The 14282-nt window shown below is 41.3% G+C and overlaps 1 protein-coding gene across 2 annotated transcripts in view; it reads right to left on the bottom strand.

Moving 5' to 3' along the window:
• Positions 1-14282, bottom strand: part of TMTC3 (transmembrane O-mannosyltransferase targeting cadherins 3) — a 137555-nt gene that overhangs the window by 59668 nt on the left and 63605 nt on the right. For both annotated transcript variants that reach the window (XM_077471383.1, XM_077471384.1), the window contains exons 10-11: positions 6770-6890; positions 1063-1174 (exon numbers count right to left, since the gene is read on the bottom strand). In XM_077471383.1, the coding sequence (XP_077327509.1) occupies positions 1063-1174; positions 6770-6890 (233 nt within the window). The remainder of the gene's footprint in view (positions 1-1062; positions 1175-6769; positions 6891-14282) is intronic.

The raw sequence follows: 14282 nt of genomic DNA on the forward strand, positions 1-14282 counted from the left end.
CATTGCACCAAATGTCATGGTACGTGTATGTGCAGGATAAAGTGCCTGAAGCATCAGATTTCCCCCATAGCGTAGGGTTGAAGTGCAGCGCCCAAGGTTTTACTGCAGTTGCTCCAGTCCAGAAAGAATACTTCTATGCCGGCATAAGAAGAAAAAAAAAAGATTTGACTGAAGTATCCGTAGATAAAAAAAAAATAAAGAAAAATATATACAATTATGTAAACTAAGGACAAGATTCTCAACTGCAGACACTATCATAAAATTGAGGACTCACAGAGTAGGGTACGTTTAAAAGGAGAGGCGCCCAGAGGCTTTGCCAGTGTTTAAATGAAGGTACGCACCTATACACATAGGCAGAATATTCATACACTGTGTCCTGTATTGTAGGATTAGGATATAGATTGTATTGTGGAATCAAAAATAGTTTTTTTTATCCCAGCATTCAGTGGAATGCACAGGATTCAATTCTTTAACACATTTGATACAAAGAGACTTCAAAAACGAGGAACAACAAAGAGACCAAAAATAAACAAATATGCCTCAGTAACCCTCAAAGACTTCTGCCTGCAGAACCTTATATCCAAATGTAATATCTGCCAATGCAGCTACACTAATAAAAGAGAAATTGGTAAGGCAGCAGCTAAGTTTTATTTCAGCTGGGCTGGAGAGAGGCATTCTGCCTCTGCAGGACACTAAACTGAACTGAGCTTATATAAAATGTGCAGGGTCATAAATTACTAGATGGGGGTTGTGCTCCTTTTGCTTTGCGAAGCATCCAACCCTACAAAATAGGGCAGTAACATCCTCGAGTTGACAGAGGGGGAAAAAAAGCACTACGATAGCAAACTGTAGCCGCAGCATGAAACCTGCAATGCAAAATGTATCAAGCAGATGGAAAAGTGCCAGTACAGGTGCTGTTCACATGTAGCAATGAGAAAACTCACATCTAGGACACAGAATGGCATTATAATGTCAACTATACATGGTCTGTTAAAAACACAAGTTTAATATGCCAAGTGTGTAAAGACAGACTTAAGTGCAGTTTTATTCCACAACCCCTACCTGGTTGCACATGTGTGGCTTGCTTAAAAAACTTGAGGGCTTTTGCATAACTCTTCTCATTTTCCAGTGCATGGCCAACATTATTCCAAAGCTTTGCATTATTTTTATTTACCTATATATAGAAATCCAATAGAAAAGAACAGAATAAACAGAAATGTTTTTAAAACAAAAGATAAAAGAAGCACAAAGGTAGCTAAAATCAGGCAGATATAAACATGTTACTTAAGCTAAACATTTAAATGCAAATAGTGAACCTCATGAATAAACACAAAAGAGAAATAAACACTGATGTGGCACGCCCTTTAATATGTGCTCATTTTTAAACCTACACTATAAAAAAAAAAAAAAAAAACTGATGAAATCTGACTTGTTGCAGCTGGCAACACCTCCATTTTCCTTTACATTTTATAAACACGCTGCACATAAAAATAAAGCTGAACTTTAGGCAAACAGGTATACATTCAAGCAGCATTAAACTATCACCCCAAAATTGAAATCTACAGCAGGGTCCAAGCAAGTCTTGTCTACTGATCACCCAGGGGGATACAAGACCCTCCAGTGATCTATGCAAGCAGAAAATTAGGGGCATTATACCCTTCAATGTAGAGATCATTTGCTGAGTTGATCCTAAAGGCCATACCTTGGCTCTAGGAAAAACACCTAGAGCTGTCCAGCATAGGAAGTAGGTCACCTGGCCTGTCCTATCCCAGGAAGGGTTCCCAAATCTACCCAGTGGTGAAGGCCCTGCAACACCCAGGTGCTGTCCAACTAAGGTCAGGTCAAAATGCCAACCCACAGAGGAACCCTGAGAACTTAAGAACTGTCCATTATGGAGAACCAAACTCAAGAGTCAAAAAAGAGGATATGGCTGTGAGAGGGGTTCTTCCAGGCAGGGGGAAGGAACCATCTCATTCCTCACCAGAGACCGGCAAATAGCATTCTGGACACTTTGGTCCATAGAGACCAGACTTCTCAACATAGAAGCAGTATCCAGATTGCAAACTCATGAATCCTAAAAATGAGAGCAGAGGAAAGTCTGCTACAGATAGGGAAGAATTGGCAACATGTAATGGGCTACTTTAGCAAGCATATGAGCTGAACAGCTGGGCTTGATGGTGACCTGAAGCTGAGTATACACACACTTAGTTTTCTTTAAGTTCAGCCAGCAGCTGAAAAACAAACAGAATCCTCCATCTGACGGTGGGGACTCCTCTAATGTCAGAATGCACTGATCAGCGCTGCAGCAAATGGTTTGCAGTCACTGAACAACTAAAAACTTTACAAAAGTTCAGTTCAAAATTTATCGAACATGGAGGGCCACACACAGATAGAAATATGGTCGCTTCCTGATATAACAGTCAAATTTCGATCTGTTCGTACCTACATTTAAGCCATCAGTGCTAGATACCTGGCAATTTTCATCTAAATAAGATTGGCAGATGGGAGGACTCCAAGAATTCCATAATGGAGACGCCAGCAAAAAAAAAACAGGAGGAACTCCAGAACTAATGCTGTTAGCAGGGTCCAAGACTGCTGGAGGAAGCGGAGGGGTCAGGTTCTTACCAGGAAAAGGAGCAGTACTTTGTAGGTCAAGAGTTACCGCAAGTGAGGGACAGGGCTGAGGAATATCAAAAACCACAAGGGATGAAATATCTGAGGGGAAAGATACCAGACCTAGCAGGATCAACAGCCGGTGAAGTGGAGGTTCACCTTTATGTAGAAGGCTGAGCAGAAGAGCTAGAGGACCTATGGACCTAACATTTTTAATGGTCTCCTCCCCAGCTTGTGACAAAAATAAAGAAAAAAAATAATCTGGCAAGTCCAACTCGCCATCAATCCACTCTCTCCTCCTATGAGCATCTTATCAGCTTCTATACATTTATAATGTAACATGTTTAATTTCCAGACGCACAACATTTATTGGCTGTAGTATGTTTGGCAATATAGAGCTTGTGATTTCCTTGCTCTTTTTTTTATCAACAGGCTTGAAATAAGAGATGTTGCCCACAACCACTCATCAGATCCATGCTGACTTATAAAATTTAGGAGTCTTTACAGATTAAAGCCAGCCATGGATGGATCGAATCCCAGGCTGTTAAGCAGGGACAGGTCCGAGATCTGATCCATCTATGGGCAGGCTCATGGTACCCAAGTTGATAAATTGACAGACTTGGGTACAACCAGCATGTCAGATTTTCAGCATGCGATTACTGCCAGAGGCTATATCCACTAGCAGTCCAAGGATAGTTCCGCGGGAGGGACAGCACAACACAAAATCGAGCGAATTTGCTTTCTTGCAACCCATGGTTGCAGGAAGGAAAAAAAATTGCATAATCTATGGCCCGTTTCATTTATGACTAGATGAGGTGACCATTTTGTGTCTTTAATAACAGCACAGAGCCCTGCCTAACCTATTTAAAAACGAGAAAGGCCAATTTGACAAGCATGAAAACATTTTCTGATAGCTTTTGCTTCTTCTGAGATAAATGCCGTTTGCGCATCTACAGTCCCTGCACTTCTTTTCTTCCCTCTCAAGAGGAATAAAAGTGTAAACTATGTATTACTGGGTTGATTAAAACTGTGGTTTTTAAAAGACAATGGATAACACACATTCTGTATTTGGCGCTTACCTGTGAGCGGATACATCAACTTTCATTTCCATAAAGGATATAATACACTTTGAATATACTGTAAATACACAATTTGGGATGGTGTGCTTTACAGTCTCAGACCAACACTGATGTATTTGATCCCCTGCTGATTTTGTACGTTTGTCCACCCACAAAGAAATGATCAGTCTATAATTTTAATGGTAGGTTTATTTTAACAGTGTGAGACAGAACACCACATTTCAAAAAAGTTATTTCACTCATTAAAATGCAAATCAATTCATAAGTAAGTATTTGACGCCTTTGCAAAACATGACTTGGTGGCAAAACCCTTGTAGGCAACCAGAGGTCAGACATTTCTTGCAGTTGGCCACCAGGTTTGCACACATCTCAGGAGGGAATTTGTCCTACTTCTTTTTGCAGATCCACTCCAATTCATTAGCGTTTTGAGGCGGATGTTTGCTAACATGACTTTCAGCTCCCTCCACATATTTTCTATGGGATTGAGGTCTGGAGACTGACTAGGCCACTCCAGGACCTTAATGTGCTTCTTATGCCACTCCTTTGTTGCCTTGGCCATGTGTTTTGGGTCATAGTCATGCTGGAATACTCATCCACGACTCATTTTCAATGGCCTGGCTGAGGGAAGGAGGTTTTTAACCAAGATTTGATGGTACATGGCCTCATCTACCATCCCTTTGATGGTGTGAAGTTGTGCCTGTCCCCTTAGCAGAAAAACAACCCCAAAGCATAATGTTTCCACCTCCATCTTTGACAGTGGGGATGGAGTTCTTGGGTCATAGGCAGCATTCCTCCTCCTCCAAACACAGTGAGTTGAGTTGAAGCCAAAGAGCTTGATTTTGGTCTCATCTCACCACAACACTTTCACTTGGTTCTCCTCTGAATCATTCAGATGTTCATTAGCGAACTTCAGATGGGCCTATATATGTACTTTCTTGAGCAGGGGGACCTTGCAGGGGTTGCAGGATTTCAGTCCTTCACAGGGTAAAGTGTGAACAATGGTTTTCTTGGGGACTCTGGTCCCAGCTGCTTTGAGATCATTGACAAGTGTGTAGTTCTGGGTCGATTTCTCCCTTTCTCATGATCACTGAAACTCCACGAAGAGAGATCTTGCATGGAGCCCCAGACCAAGGGAGATTGACAGTTATTTTGCATTTCTTCCATTTGCAAATAAATTTCACCAACTATTGCCACCCTCTCACCCATCTACTTAGCGATGGTCTTGTAGCCCCCATTCCAGCCTTGTGCAGGTCTATAATCTTGTCCCTGACATCCTTGGACAGCTCTTTGGTTTTGGCCATGGTGAAGAGATTGGAATCTGATTGATTGATTTCTTCTGTGGACAGGTGTCTTTAATACAGGTAACAAGCGGATATTAAGAGTACTCCCTTTTAAAAGAGAGTGCTCCTAATCTCCATTTCAAATATATACCGTAGTTCATAATAAACTCCAGTGAACAGGTGACAAATAGTGATCTTGAAAATTATATAAAAAGTCCACATGCACAATAAACATATGAAGCTCTTGAATGCTGAAAACACAAATGAAATCAATCCATGCTCTGTCACAGTCTCTGCAGGGAATATGTGCTGACAGATAAACCAGGAATTCTCCACAAACAATTGCTTTCTCCGGGATCAATTTCTCAAAGCAAATAAAACATCATCATCGCGCAATATTGCTTAAAAAGACTTGCTTTTAATTAGTAACAAAATATGCACTCACATTTGCGCAGAAATAAAAACGCATCAAACGATCAGTTTCGTATTGGGACAGGTCACCTCCTCACTACACATCCAGGATAATGAGACACCGGAAGTGTTGTCATCGGCTTCTCCCAGTGTCTGGAGGAATCGGTGAGAAAACTTCCGGTGTCTCGTTATCTTGGATGCGTACTGTGGAGAAGAGCTGTCCCAATGCGAAACTGATCGTTTGATGCGTTTTTATTACTGCGCAAATGTGAGTGCATTTTTTTTTACTAATTAAAAGCAAGTATTTGTAAGCAATCTTGTGCAAATTATGTTTTATTTGCTTTGAGAAACTGAACCTGGAGAAAGCAATTGTTAGTGGAGAAGTCCTGGTAATCCTAGAGCCATTAGCTGAAACTCTTTATGAAAGAGCTGTATGATAGAGCTGATCCTTGTGTGGATTATTATTGAAAGTGCCAATAGACCCAAGGGAGTTTTCATTTGAGGTGAGCAGGCATTGCACACGGAGGTGGTGGTGGTGATTATCTAGCACAGATTCCCTGCAGAGACTGTCACAGAGCATGGATTGATTTCATTCATGTTTTTTCAGCATTCAAGCGCTTCATATGTTTATTATTATGCATGTGGACTTTTAATATAAAATTTTCCAAATCACTATTTGTCACCTATTCAATGGAGTTTATTATGAACTGTATATTTGAAATCTAGTGCACTATTTGTTTTCGTTTTATATGTGGTGCCAGAACACATTTCAAATAGCTGCAGTTGTTTCTCATTTATATAATTAGTCATATTATAATTTTTATTCATATCAGCGCTTTAGTAATCATACCTCAAAAAGTGCTCCTAATCTCTGCTTTATTACCTGTATAGAAGACACCTTGGAGCCAGAAAACTTGCAGATTGATGGGGGATGAAATACTTTTTTTACTCATTAAAATGCAAATCAATTTATACATTTATTGAAATGCGTTTTTCTGGATATAATTTGTTGTTATTCTGTCTCTCACTATTAAAATAAACCTACCATTAAAATTATAGACGGATTATTTGTCAGTGGGCAAACGTACGAAATCAGCAGGGGATCAAATACTGTTTTTTTTCCTCACTGTAATTAGAAGCATTTAAGAATTTAGCCAAAACATGAAGCAGCTTAATAAAAAAAATACATGTTTCATAAATAACTGACCTTTTTTCTTACGTCAGTTACAAATGTCATGTCTGATCTTAACTTCGCAGTAATAGTTAGTACATGTAAACAGTGAATTTTGCTAGCAGAGAAAAATGCAATGGACAGTTGTTGGTGCTAGCACAATTTCAAGGAGAGAAGCTATTTAAATCTTGCATGCTTCCAAAGAAATACTTTACCTTCAAAGCAGACATAAACAAAGTATATTCCGATTCCCAGTCCCAGTTCCTGTTGAATGTTTTCACAGCATGCGTGAAGAGCACCAGAGCTAAAAATATCCAGGACAGCTTTCTCAATCCACTGTTAAGAACAAATACACAAATAAACGAAAGGTACAAAATGTGGCAAAGCGTTTCTTAATACCACACATACACAGATAAATATATGTGTTTTTGTGAATGAGCACTATGCCAAGTAGCACTGCTTTGATTCATAGGGCAATGTTATTTCAAACTGATATTGTGAAAGTGATTACACAATGCACTTTAGTTAATTAACAAAGATATTTCTATATTACTATGATGGGAAACAGACAAACCTATGGGGAATTGTGTAATCAGAATCACAATAATGGTTCTAGTTTTTGTATTCAGAGTTTGCTGTGAGAAGTAGATTTAATTTGTACGGTACAATCCAAAGCGTCTGGAAGCCATTGTCTATTTAGAAATACAACGCTGATAGAAATGAGATTCACATACAAATAACTCTATCAACTTGTTAACCAGGCTGGTTAAAAAGGCATGCATAGTGCATTCCTTTACTACCACAAAATGACCAAAAGGCCCAACAGCAAGAACATCATACCGCAAAACCTATGGCCCATCTCTTGTGTATGCCAAGCTTTGGTTTCCTTATTTTAAAATGTATCCAGATACGATATGTTGATAATGATGAATACGTTTGCCGCAGAAAACTCAACATCCAACAGGATTATAGTACTTCACATCAAAGTAATATACTATTTCAGTTGCTTTGTTGTCTTGAAGCAGATCACAGACATGAGGTAAATGAGGCTTGATTAAGTGGGGTTTTTCCTAGGGGGTCCTAGGGGTGATCCTAGGTCTATGGTGGCAGAAAGACAGCAGCATGGGTATTGCCCTACCTTACCTGTGTATTTGCAGAAGCAATACAAAACCCAATACCTGCATCCTGAACTCTGCGGTTAGCATTGGGCTGTCAACACCCAGCCTGCCAACTTCTGTACTTGAAACAGAAGAGACCTGTTTAGAAGACACTTGGTAGGGGTCAAAAATACCTCACAAGCAGTGTGGAAAAAGTCCCAAGGGTCATGCCACCCGTCAATCCCTTAGATCGCTTTGGAATCCCAAGGGTAAGATCTCTGTGCCAGATTCCAACACCACCTACCTGCCATGGCCAGCTTTCTTTTGTGATTTCAAGGAGCTCTCAAACCTTCTCCTTTTCCCCCTGACTTCTGTTTGGAACATGCAGTGCACTTTAACTGAAGTCATGTGCACAACTCTATGCACACTACAAGATCCTACATACAGTAGGACCATGTAGAACGAACATAGCCACCCTCTAAGGCTCGATTCACATCTATGCATGTTGCTTTTGAGCGTTTCTGCAGTGCTTTTTTGCGGCGCTTGCTGCGTTTTTGGACACACGGTTTTACAGCAATTTTTATTTTATTTTTTGACACTGTATATAGCTGGTTGCTAAAGAGGGGACCGGGAAGCCGGATGCTGTGTCCTTAACAACCAATGAGTCATCAGTTGTCAGCAGGCTTTCCCGCTGAATGTAACAAAAAAAAAAAATGGCGTAGGGGCCCCCGCCAAAATACATACCAGACCCTTTTCCGAGCATGCAGCTCGGCAGGTCAGAAAAGGGAGGGACGAGCGTGCGCCCCCCTCCTGAGCCATACCAGGCCGCATGCCCTAAACATGGGGGGGATGGGTGCTTTGGGGCAAGGGGGGCTCTGCGCCACCCACACCCCAAAGCACCTTGCCCCCATGTTGATGGGGACAAGGGCCTCTTCCTGACAACCATTGGCCGGTGGTTGTTGGGGTTTGCGGGTGAGGGGGCTTATCGGAAACTGGAAGCCCCCCTTTTACCCCCCATGTGAATGAGTATGGGGGTACATTGTACCCCTACCCATTCACAAAAAAATATATAGTGTAGTGTTAAAAAATACAGTAGACAGCTTTTGACAAGTCTTATTAAAAATCATCTTCTCTGCTTTTGCCTCCGGTCTTCCTCTATCTTCTCCCGCATCATCATCCTCCGGTCCTCTCCTTCTCCCCCTGCTTCTTCCGCTCTTCTTCTGTCTTTTGTTCTGCGTTCTTCCTTCATGCCCTGGACGATGACGTCACAAGGGGGCATGACCTCCAGATGTAGTAATCCGATTGCCACGCCCCATCGTTATTTAAGAAATGCAGGATATCGGCGCCGACAGATCACTGGGAAGCAGCAGCATCGGTGGAGGGTCGTCGACAGAAGAACAACACAGGACAAAGAAGGCAGAAGAAGTGCGGAAGAAGCAGGGGGAGAAGAAGACTAGCAGATTAAGATGCGTGAGAAGATGGAGGAAGACTGGAGGAAGAAGCTGAGAAGAAGATTTTTAATAAAAGACTTGTCAAAAACTGTCTATTGTATATTTCTTAACACTACAGTACTTTTTTTTTTAGTGAATGGGTAGGGGTACAATGAATGTCATACTCACTCACATAGGGGGGCCCCCCTTGTTAAGGGGGGCTTCCAGATTCAGATAAACCCCCTGCCCATAAAACCCGACAACCACTGGGCAAGGGTAGTCGGGCAGAGGCCCTTGTCTCCATCAACATAGGGGGCAAGGTGCTTTGGGGTGGGGGGGCGCAGAGACACCCCGCCCCAAAGCACCATCCCCCATGTTGAGGGCATGTGGCCTGGTAGGGTTCAGGAGGGGGGCGCTCGCTCTTCCCCTCCCTTTCCTGACCTGCCGGGCTGCATGCTCAGATAAGGGTCTGGTATGGATTTTTGGGGGACCCCCACGCCATTTTTTTTAAAAATGCTGGTGTGTAGGGGTCCCCTCCAAATCCATACTAGACCCAAGGGCCTGGTATGGACATGGGGGTGACTCCACGCTGTTTTTTCCCCCACAATTTTTATTTTTTTTACATTGAGCGGGAAGCCATCTGACAGCTGATTACTCATCGGTTGTTAAGGACGCAGCAACCGGCTTCCTGGCCCCTCTCCTTAGCAACCAGCTATATACAGTGCAAAAAAAAAAAAAAAAAAAAGAAAAAAGAAAAATAAAGAAAAAAAACGAACAAAAAACGCAAAGCATAAATTGCAGCAAAATCACAGTAAAGACGTGGCACTTGCGTTTTTTGGATCGTATTTGCCATCTGTGCCATACTGCAGAGATTTCCCTTTACCTCCTGCCTCATAGCCAGACAGGAAGTGAGAGTAAATCCTTAGCAATCAAAATAATTCTTTGGGACACTGAGGTCACCAAAAAAACAAGTGTCTCAATTGGAAGATTTCCCCTCTATTACTTTTCTGGGGACAACACAAAATTTGGGGATATTCATTTACTTTTAAATAATGGTAAAACAGGACAAATAGAGGAGGATGAATCTCCTTAATGAGGGCAGAGATGGCAATAAAACACGCCAGTGTTCTAATCCACCTGCACTCTGCAAAACTCAAAAGAAGTTTTGCCTTAAGACCCCATTCTACAATGGGGCCGACCATGCCTCATTTTAGCAGCGTTTTTGCTGCGCTTTAGAGCTGTTTAAGCGGCACATTTTTGCTAACACTTTTAATCCCTGCTAGCGGCTGAAGAAGGGGTTAAAAGCACGTGTGTTGCAGTGCTTCTGTATACAGCGCTCCCAAAAAACCCCGCAGATGCTGCTTGCAGGACTTTTCCCAGCGTCCTGCAAGTGCATCGCTCCAGTTTGAAAAGTCACACTGAATTGAATGGGAGGCGATTTTCAGGCGCCATTTCTAGCGCTAAAAACTCCTGGAACTGCCTCATTGTGAAAGGGGTCTTCGTTATACTTTAAGGTTATAGGCATGTCAAGGCTGCCCAATCTGTTCTTGCACATGGAAACTACTTGGGTGCTGATCATAGTGAAATATCCCTCAGCTCACACTAAAGCTGGCCAATTAGAAAATCGTTAGAAGAAGAGTTCTGTATGTTCGATCTTTTGCCTTTCGAAACGTTACTGGGCTAAATTTGATCATCAAAATGCAAAGTTTTATGGCAAAAAAAAAAAACTAACAAACCATCATGTCGGATTTTTTGGCGCCTAAATTGATTTTCTAAGCAATAGTAGTGGAATTGATCAAAAACCATTTGAAAAAATCTACAGTGCATGCGCATGTTAAAATGTAACCCCGGATCTTGTAATCGATCGGTGAAAAATGTACAGTTTACGCTGTTATCACTCGATAATGTGTAGATAATTGGGCGACATCTATTAATGGAGTCATCGCATGCACGTTTGACAGATCTTTAGAGAACTGACCATTTTTTTTTCAAGACGATGTTCCGAGTATGGCCAAGCTTTAGAAAAGGCAGTGGCAAGAGAGGGTGTAATAATTCAGTAAAAAGTTTAATTTGGATATATTAATATGTATATTCCTAATTTCCTTTTAAAATAAACACAGATGACCAACCAATATAAATACAAATATGGAAAACAATGGTCCCTTACCGTCAACACCCAACCATAGACCCAATGTATATACTAAAATATGTTAAATAACAGATTATGCAAAAAAAAAAAGAAAAAAAAAAAGTCAAATGACGGAGCGATCACTTGTATACAAACCGGCGTCACGTCATGACGCCGGTTCCTCTGATCAGTACAGTGAGAGGGTAGAGGGGGAGAGATGGCAGCAGCGCTTTGGACTGGATGTGTAGTGTCCACAGCGCTGCTCAGTGGCAATACTCTGCCAATACTCTGTCGATACATTTTAACAGAAACAAAATAATTTTTATTTTTTTTTACAAAATTTTCTTGTCTTTTTTGATTTATAGCGCAAAAAATATAAAACCCAGCGGTGATTAAATACCACCAAAAGAAAGCTCTATTTGTGTGAAAAAAAAAAAAGTACAAACATTTCATATGGGTACAGTGTTGCATAACTGAGAAATTGTCATTCAAAGTGTGAGAGCACCGAAAGCTGAAAATTGGTCTGTTAGGAAGGGGGTTCAAGTGCCCAGTGGTCAAGTGCTTAAAATAAAATTTATAAATCAAAAACAAAACAAAAAAAAGAAAAAAAGAAAAAAAAAAAAAAAGAAGAAAAACACCACGATGGGCCCGGCAAGGTTTAGCAGAGGTAATGTAACAGTGCTTTGCGAGACACAGAGATCTCTGGTCTATGTGGTTAACTGTACTGCTACATTCAGTATTCTTCCAGGGTTATTAATTTTTAATCTAAAAAGGAAATTAGTTTATACTATCTATATCGGTATGATACAAAACAGGCAGGATGTAATATTGCTCTTCAGACCAAATTACAAAGAGATAACTGATTTATATTAATTAGAAGTAGAGCGTTCTATACACACAACTGTACAGATTTAATTTGTTGATCTATATAAGACAGCTGGTCTGGAGGAAACAGAGTTTGTCTGCTGAAGACTTTTTAGCCTTTTCAGCCAATGACCGGTAATCTGTCCACATACATTTCTGTGGTCATTTATAATACTGAAAAACCGATCAAAGTTCTTTTTTGTAGAACACTTAATGATGATTAACATTGTGTATGTGTTAGATTGGGCTGTGCTGTACAGGTTCTAAATTTGTAAGCAGATCCCCTGAAGCTGCAGGGTTACTACGGTAAGTTATGTGTTGTGGCTAAGATGTCCACTACCTGAAGTCAAGAGGAATATGTTTTAATACAAGCTAAAGCATGCTCCATTTAGTAATTAAAATGGATAGGCGGCACTGATGGGCAGCAATGAAAGCCACTGATGGGTGGCACTGATTGGACACAGCTGATCACATGGCAAAGAGACTACGTCAAAGGCTCTTTACCTAGATCAGAGTAGCGGTGTGTCAGATAGACACACCGCACCATGGATTGCAATGCTGCGTGCACGAGCGGCTTACCCTGCTGGTCATCATATGAGATCCAGTCGGCATAATACAACCACCCTGCGGCCATCATTTTGCATAAAGCGGGCGGTAAGTGATTAAACCCACATTGTAAAAAAGGATCAATAAATGCTGTATTACATGCTGTTCATACTCGTTAATTTTCTGTATTCTGGGGGAAAAAAAAGTCGATCCTGCTGCTCTCTATCTTCCCCTTCTGCTCATGTCCCCATTGCAGCTAGGGATTTTGCAACTGTAGAGGCAACTCTGCACAGTTTTCAGTGTATTTTCTAGCCTGAGCATTTTCTTCCCAAGACATCTGAGCAGCCCATGTGACTATAGTGTCACACATGTGGGCTTATAAACAGTGGTAAATGGCATCCCACTCCCTCCCTTCCTCGCCATAACCTCTAACCAGCTAAATACAATGGGGGTGGGAAAAAACATGTCGATTTATGGTTGCTTCACCTCCCTCCTATACTAAGAGACCTAAGAGACTAGGCTAGAGGCATGACACAGCCTGTGACCGGCAGAAACGACAATTTAAAATGGTTTATTGATATTATTTATTTTTACTCTATATTCCAAAAGGCTGTTTTTTTTTTATATATGCGGCCAGCAGCAGACCTGCTCCTGCTTAGGTCTCCCTGCACACAGGCTGACAACAAACTGGGTGATGTGACAGCTGTATATTTAATTTCGGAAAAAGGTACTTTTTAAATAAAAAAAAATATTACAATGCCATCATGCATTTATTTTTATTTTTTTTAACAAAACAGGTCTATACTTACCTGCTCTGTGCAATGGTACTCTTATTCTGAGGCCCCCCGCTGGTGCTCCAGGCCCCTCTTAATCAGGTGCCCCCACGGAAAGACAATTTTCATGAGGCAGCCATGCAAGCTCGTTTACCAGTCTCGCTGCTGCATCCATTGACACAGTGGAACTTGGCCCCCGCCCCCTGTGTCACATATTTTGATTGACAGCAGTCAATCAATTTCGGGAGGAAGTAGAGAGAAGACATTGCTGGAAGTGGCAGCAGAGGAGAAATTATTGGAGAAATTGCCCTGTGGAACATTTGAAAACCGATCTCAGTGCAAGATTCCGATCCAGTGTGCTACAAGGTCAATAAATACATGCTTCAGGCTACTGATGGGTCAAGTTATATGCTCATTACTCTTCGCCATCTGGTAAGCGCATTATTGTCCTGGTGGTCGGGCACGTTTCTTCACTCTACAAAGCATATGTGAAGTCACCGTGGTGTTTTTATCAGGACCCTTATTTGGATTCCTTTTTTTGCTTTCTATAAACACCATTTTCTCATCTTTGCTAATGAACACTCTCACGGCATTGTCATTATTTGCAATTGATTAATGGATATGGACTTATAGATGTGATTGAACTGGTCGAATATTTCAACTGTTCCTTATGTATTGATAATTTCTTTTTTTATGGTTAGTTTGATTATTTTATTTTATTTAGTGTAAATCGGCACAGCACTTCAATTGTTTTTTCCCCCGCTGCTATTAATCTGTCCAATGAGGAGAGAGACAGCAGCTGGAGCCGCTGTGCTCATGAACATTGCTAGATTGGATCGGGCTCAGGCAAGGGAGGGCTGGCAGCCTTAGGCCTGGGGGGGGGGGGGGGG

This window comes from Lithobates pipiens, unplaced genomic scaffold (genome assembly GCF_037356315.1).
Source record: "Lithobates pipiens isolate NorthernLeopardFrog02 unplaced genomic scaffold, aLitPip1_a1.2 Scaffold_8, whole genome shotgun sequence".
In the NCBI taxonomy this organism is placed as follows: domain Eukaryota; kingdom Metazoa; phylum Chordata; class Amphibia; order Anura; family Ranidae; genus Lithobates; species Lithobates pipiens.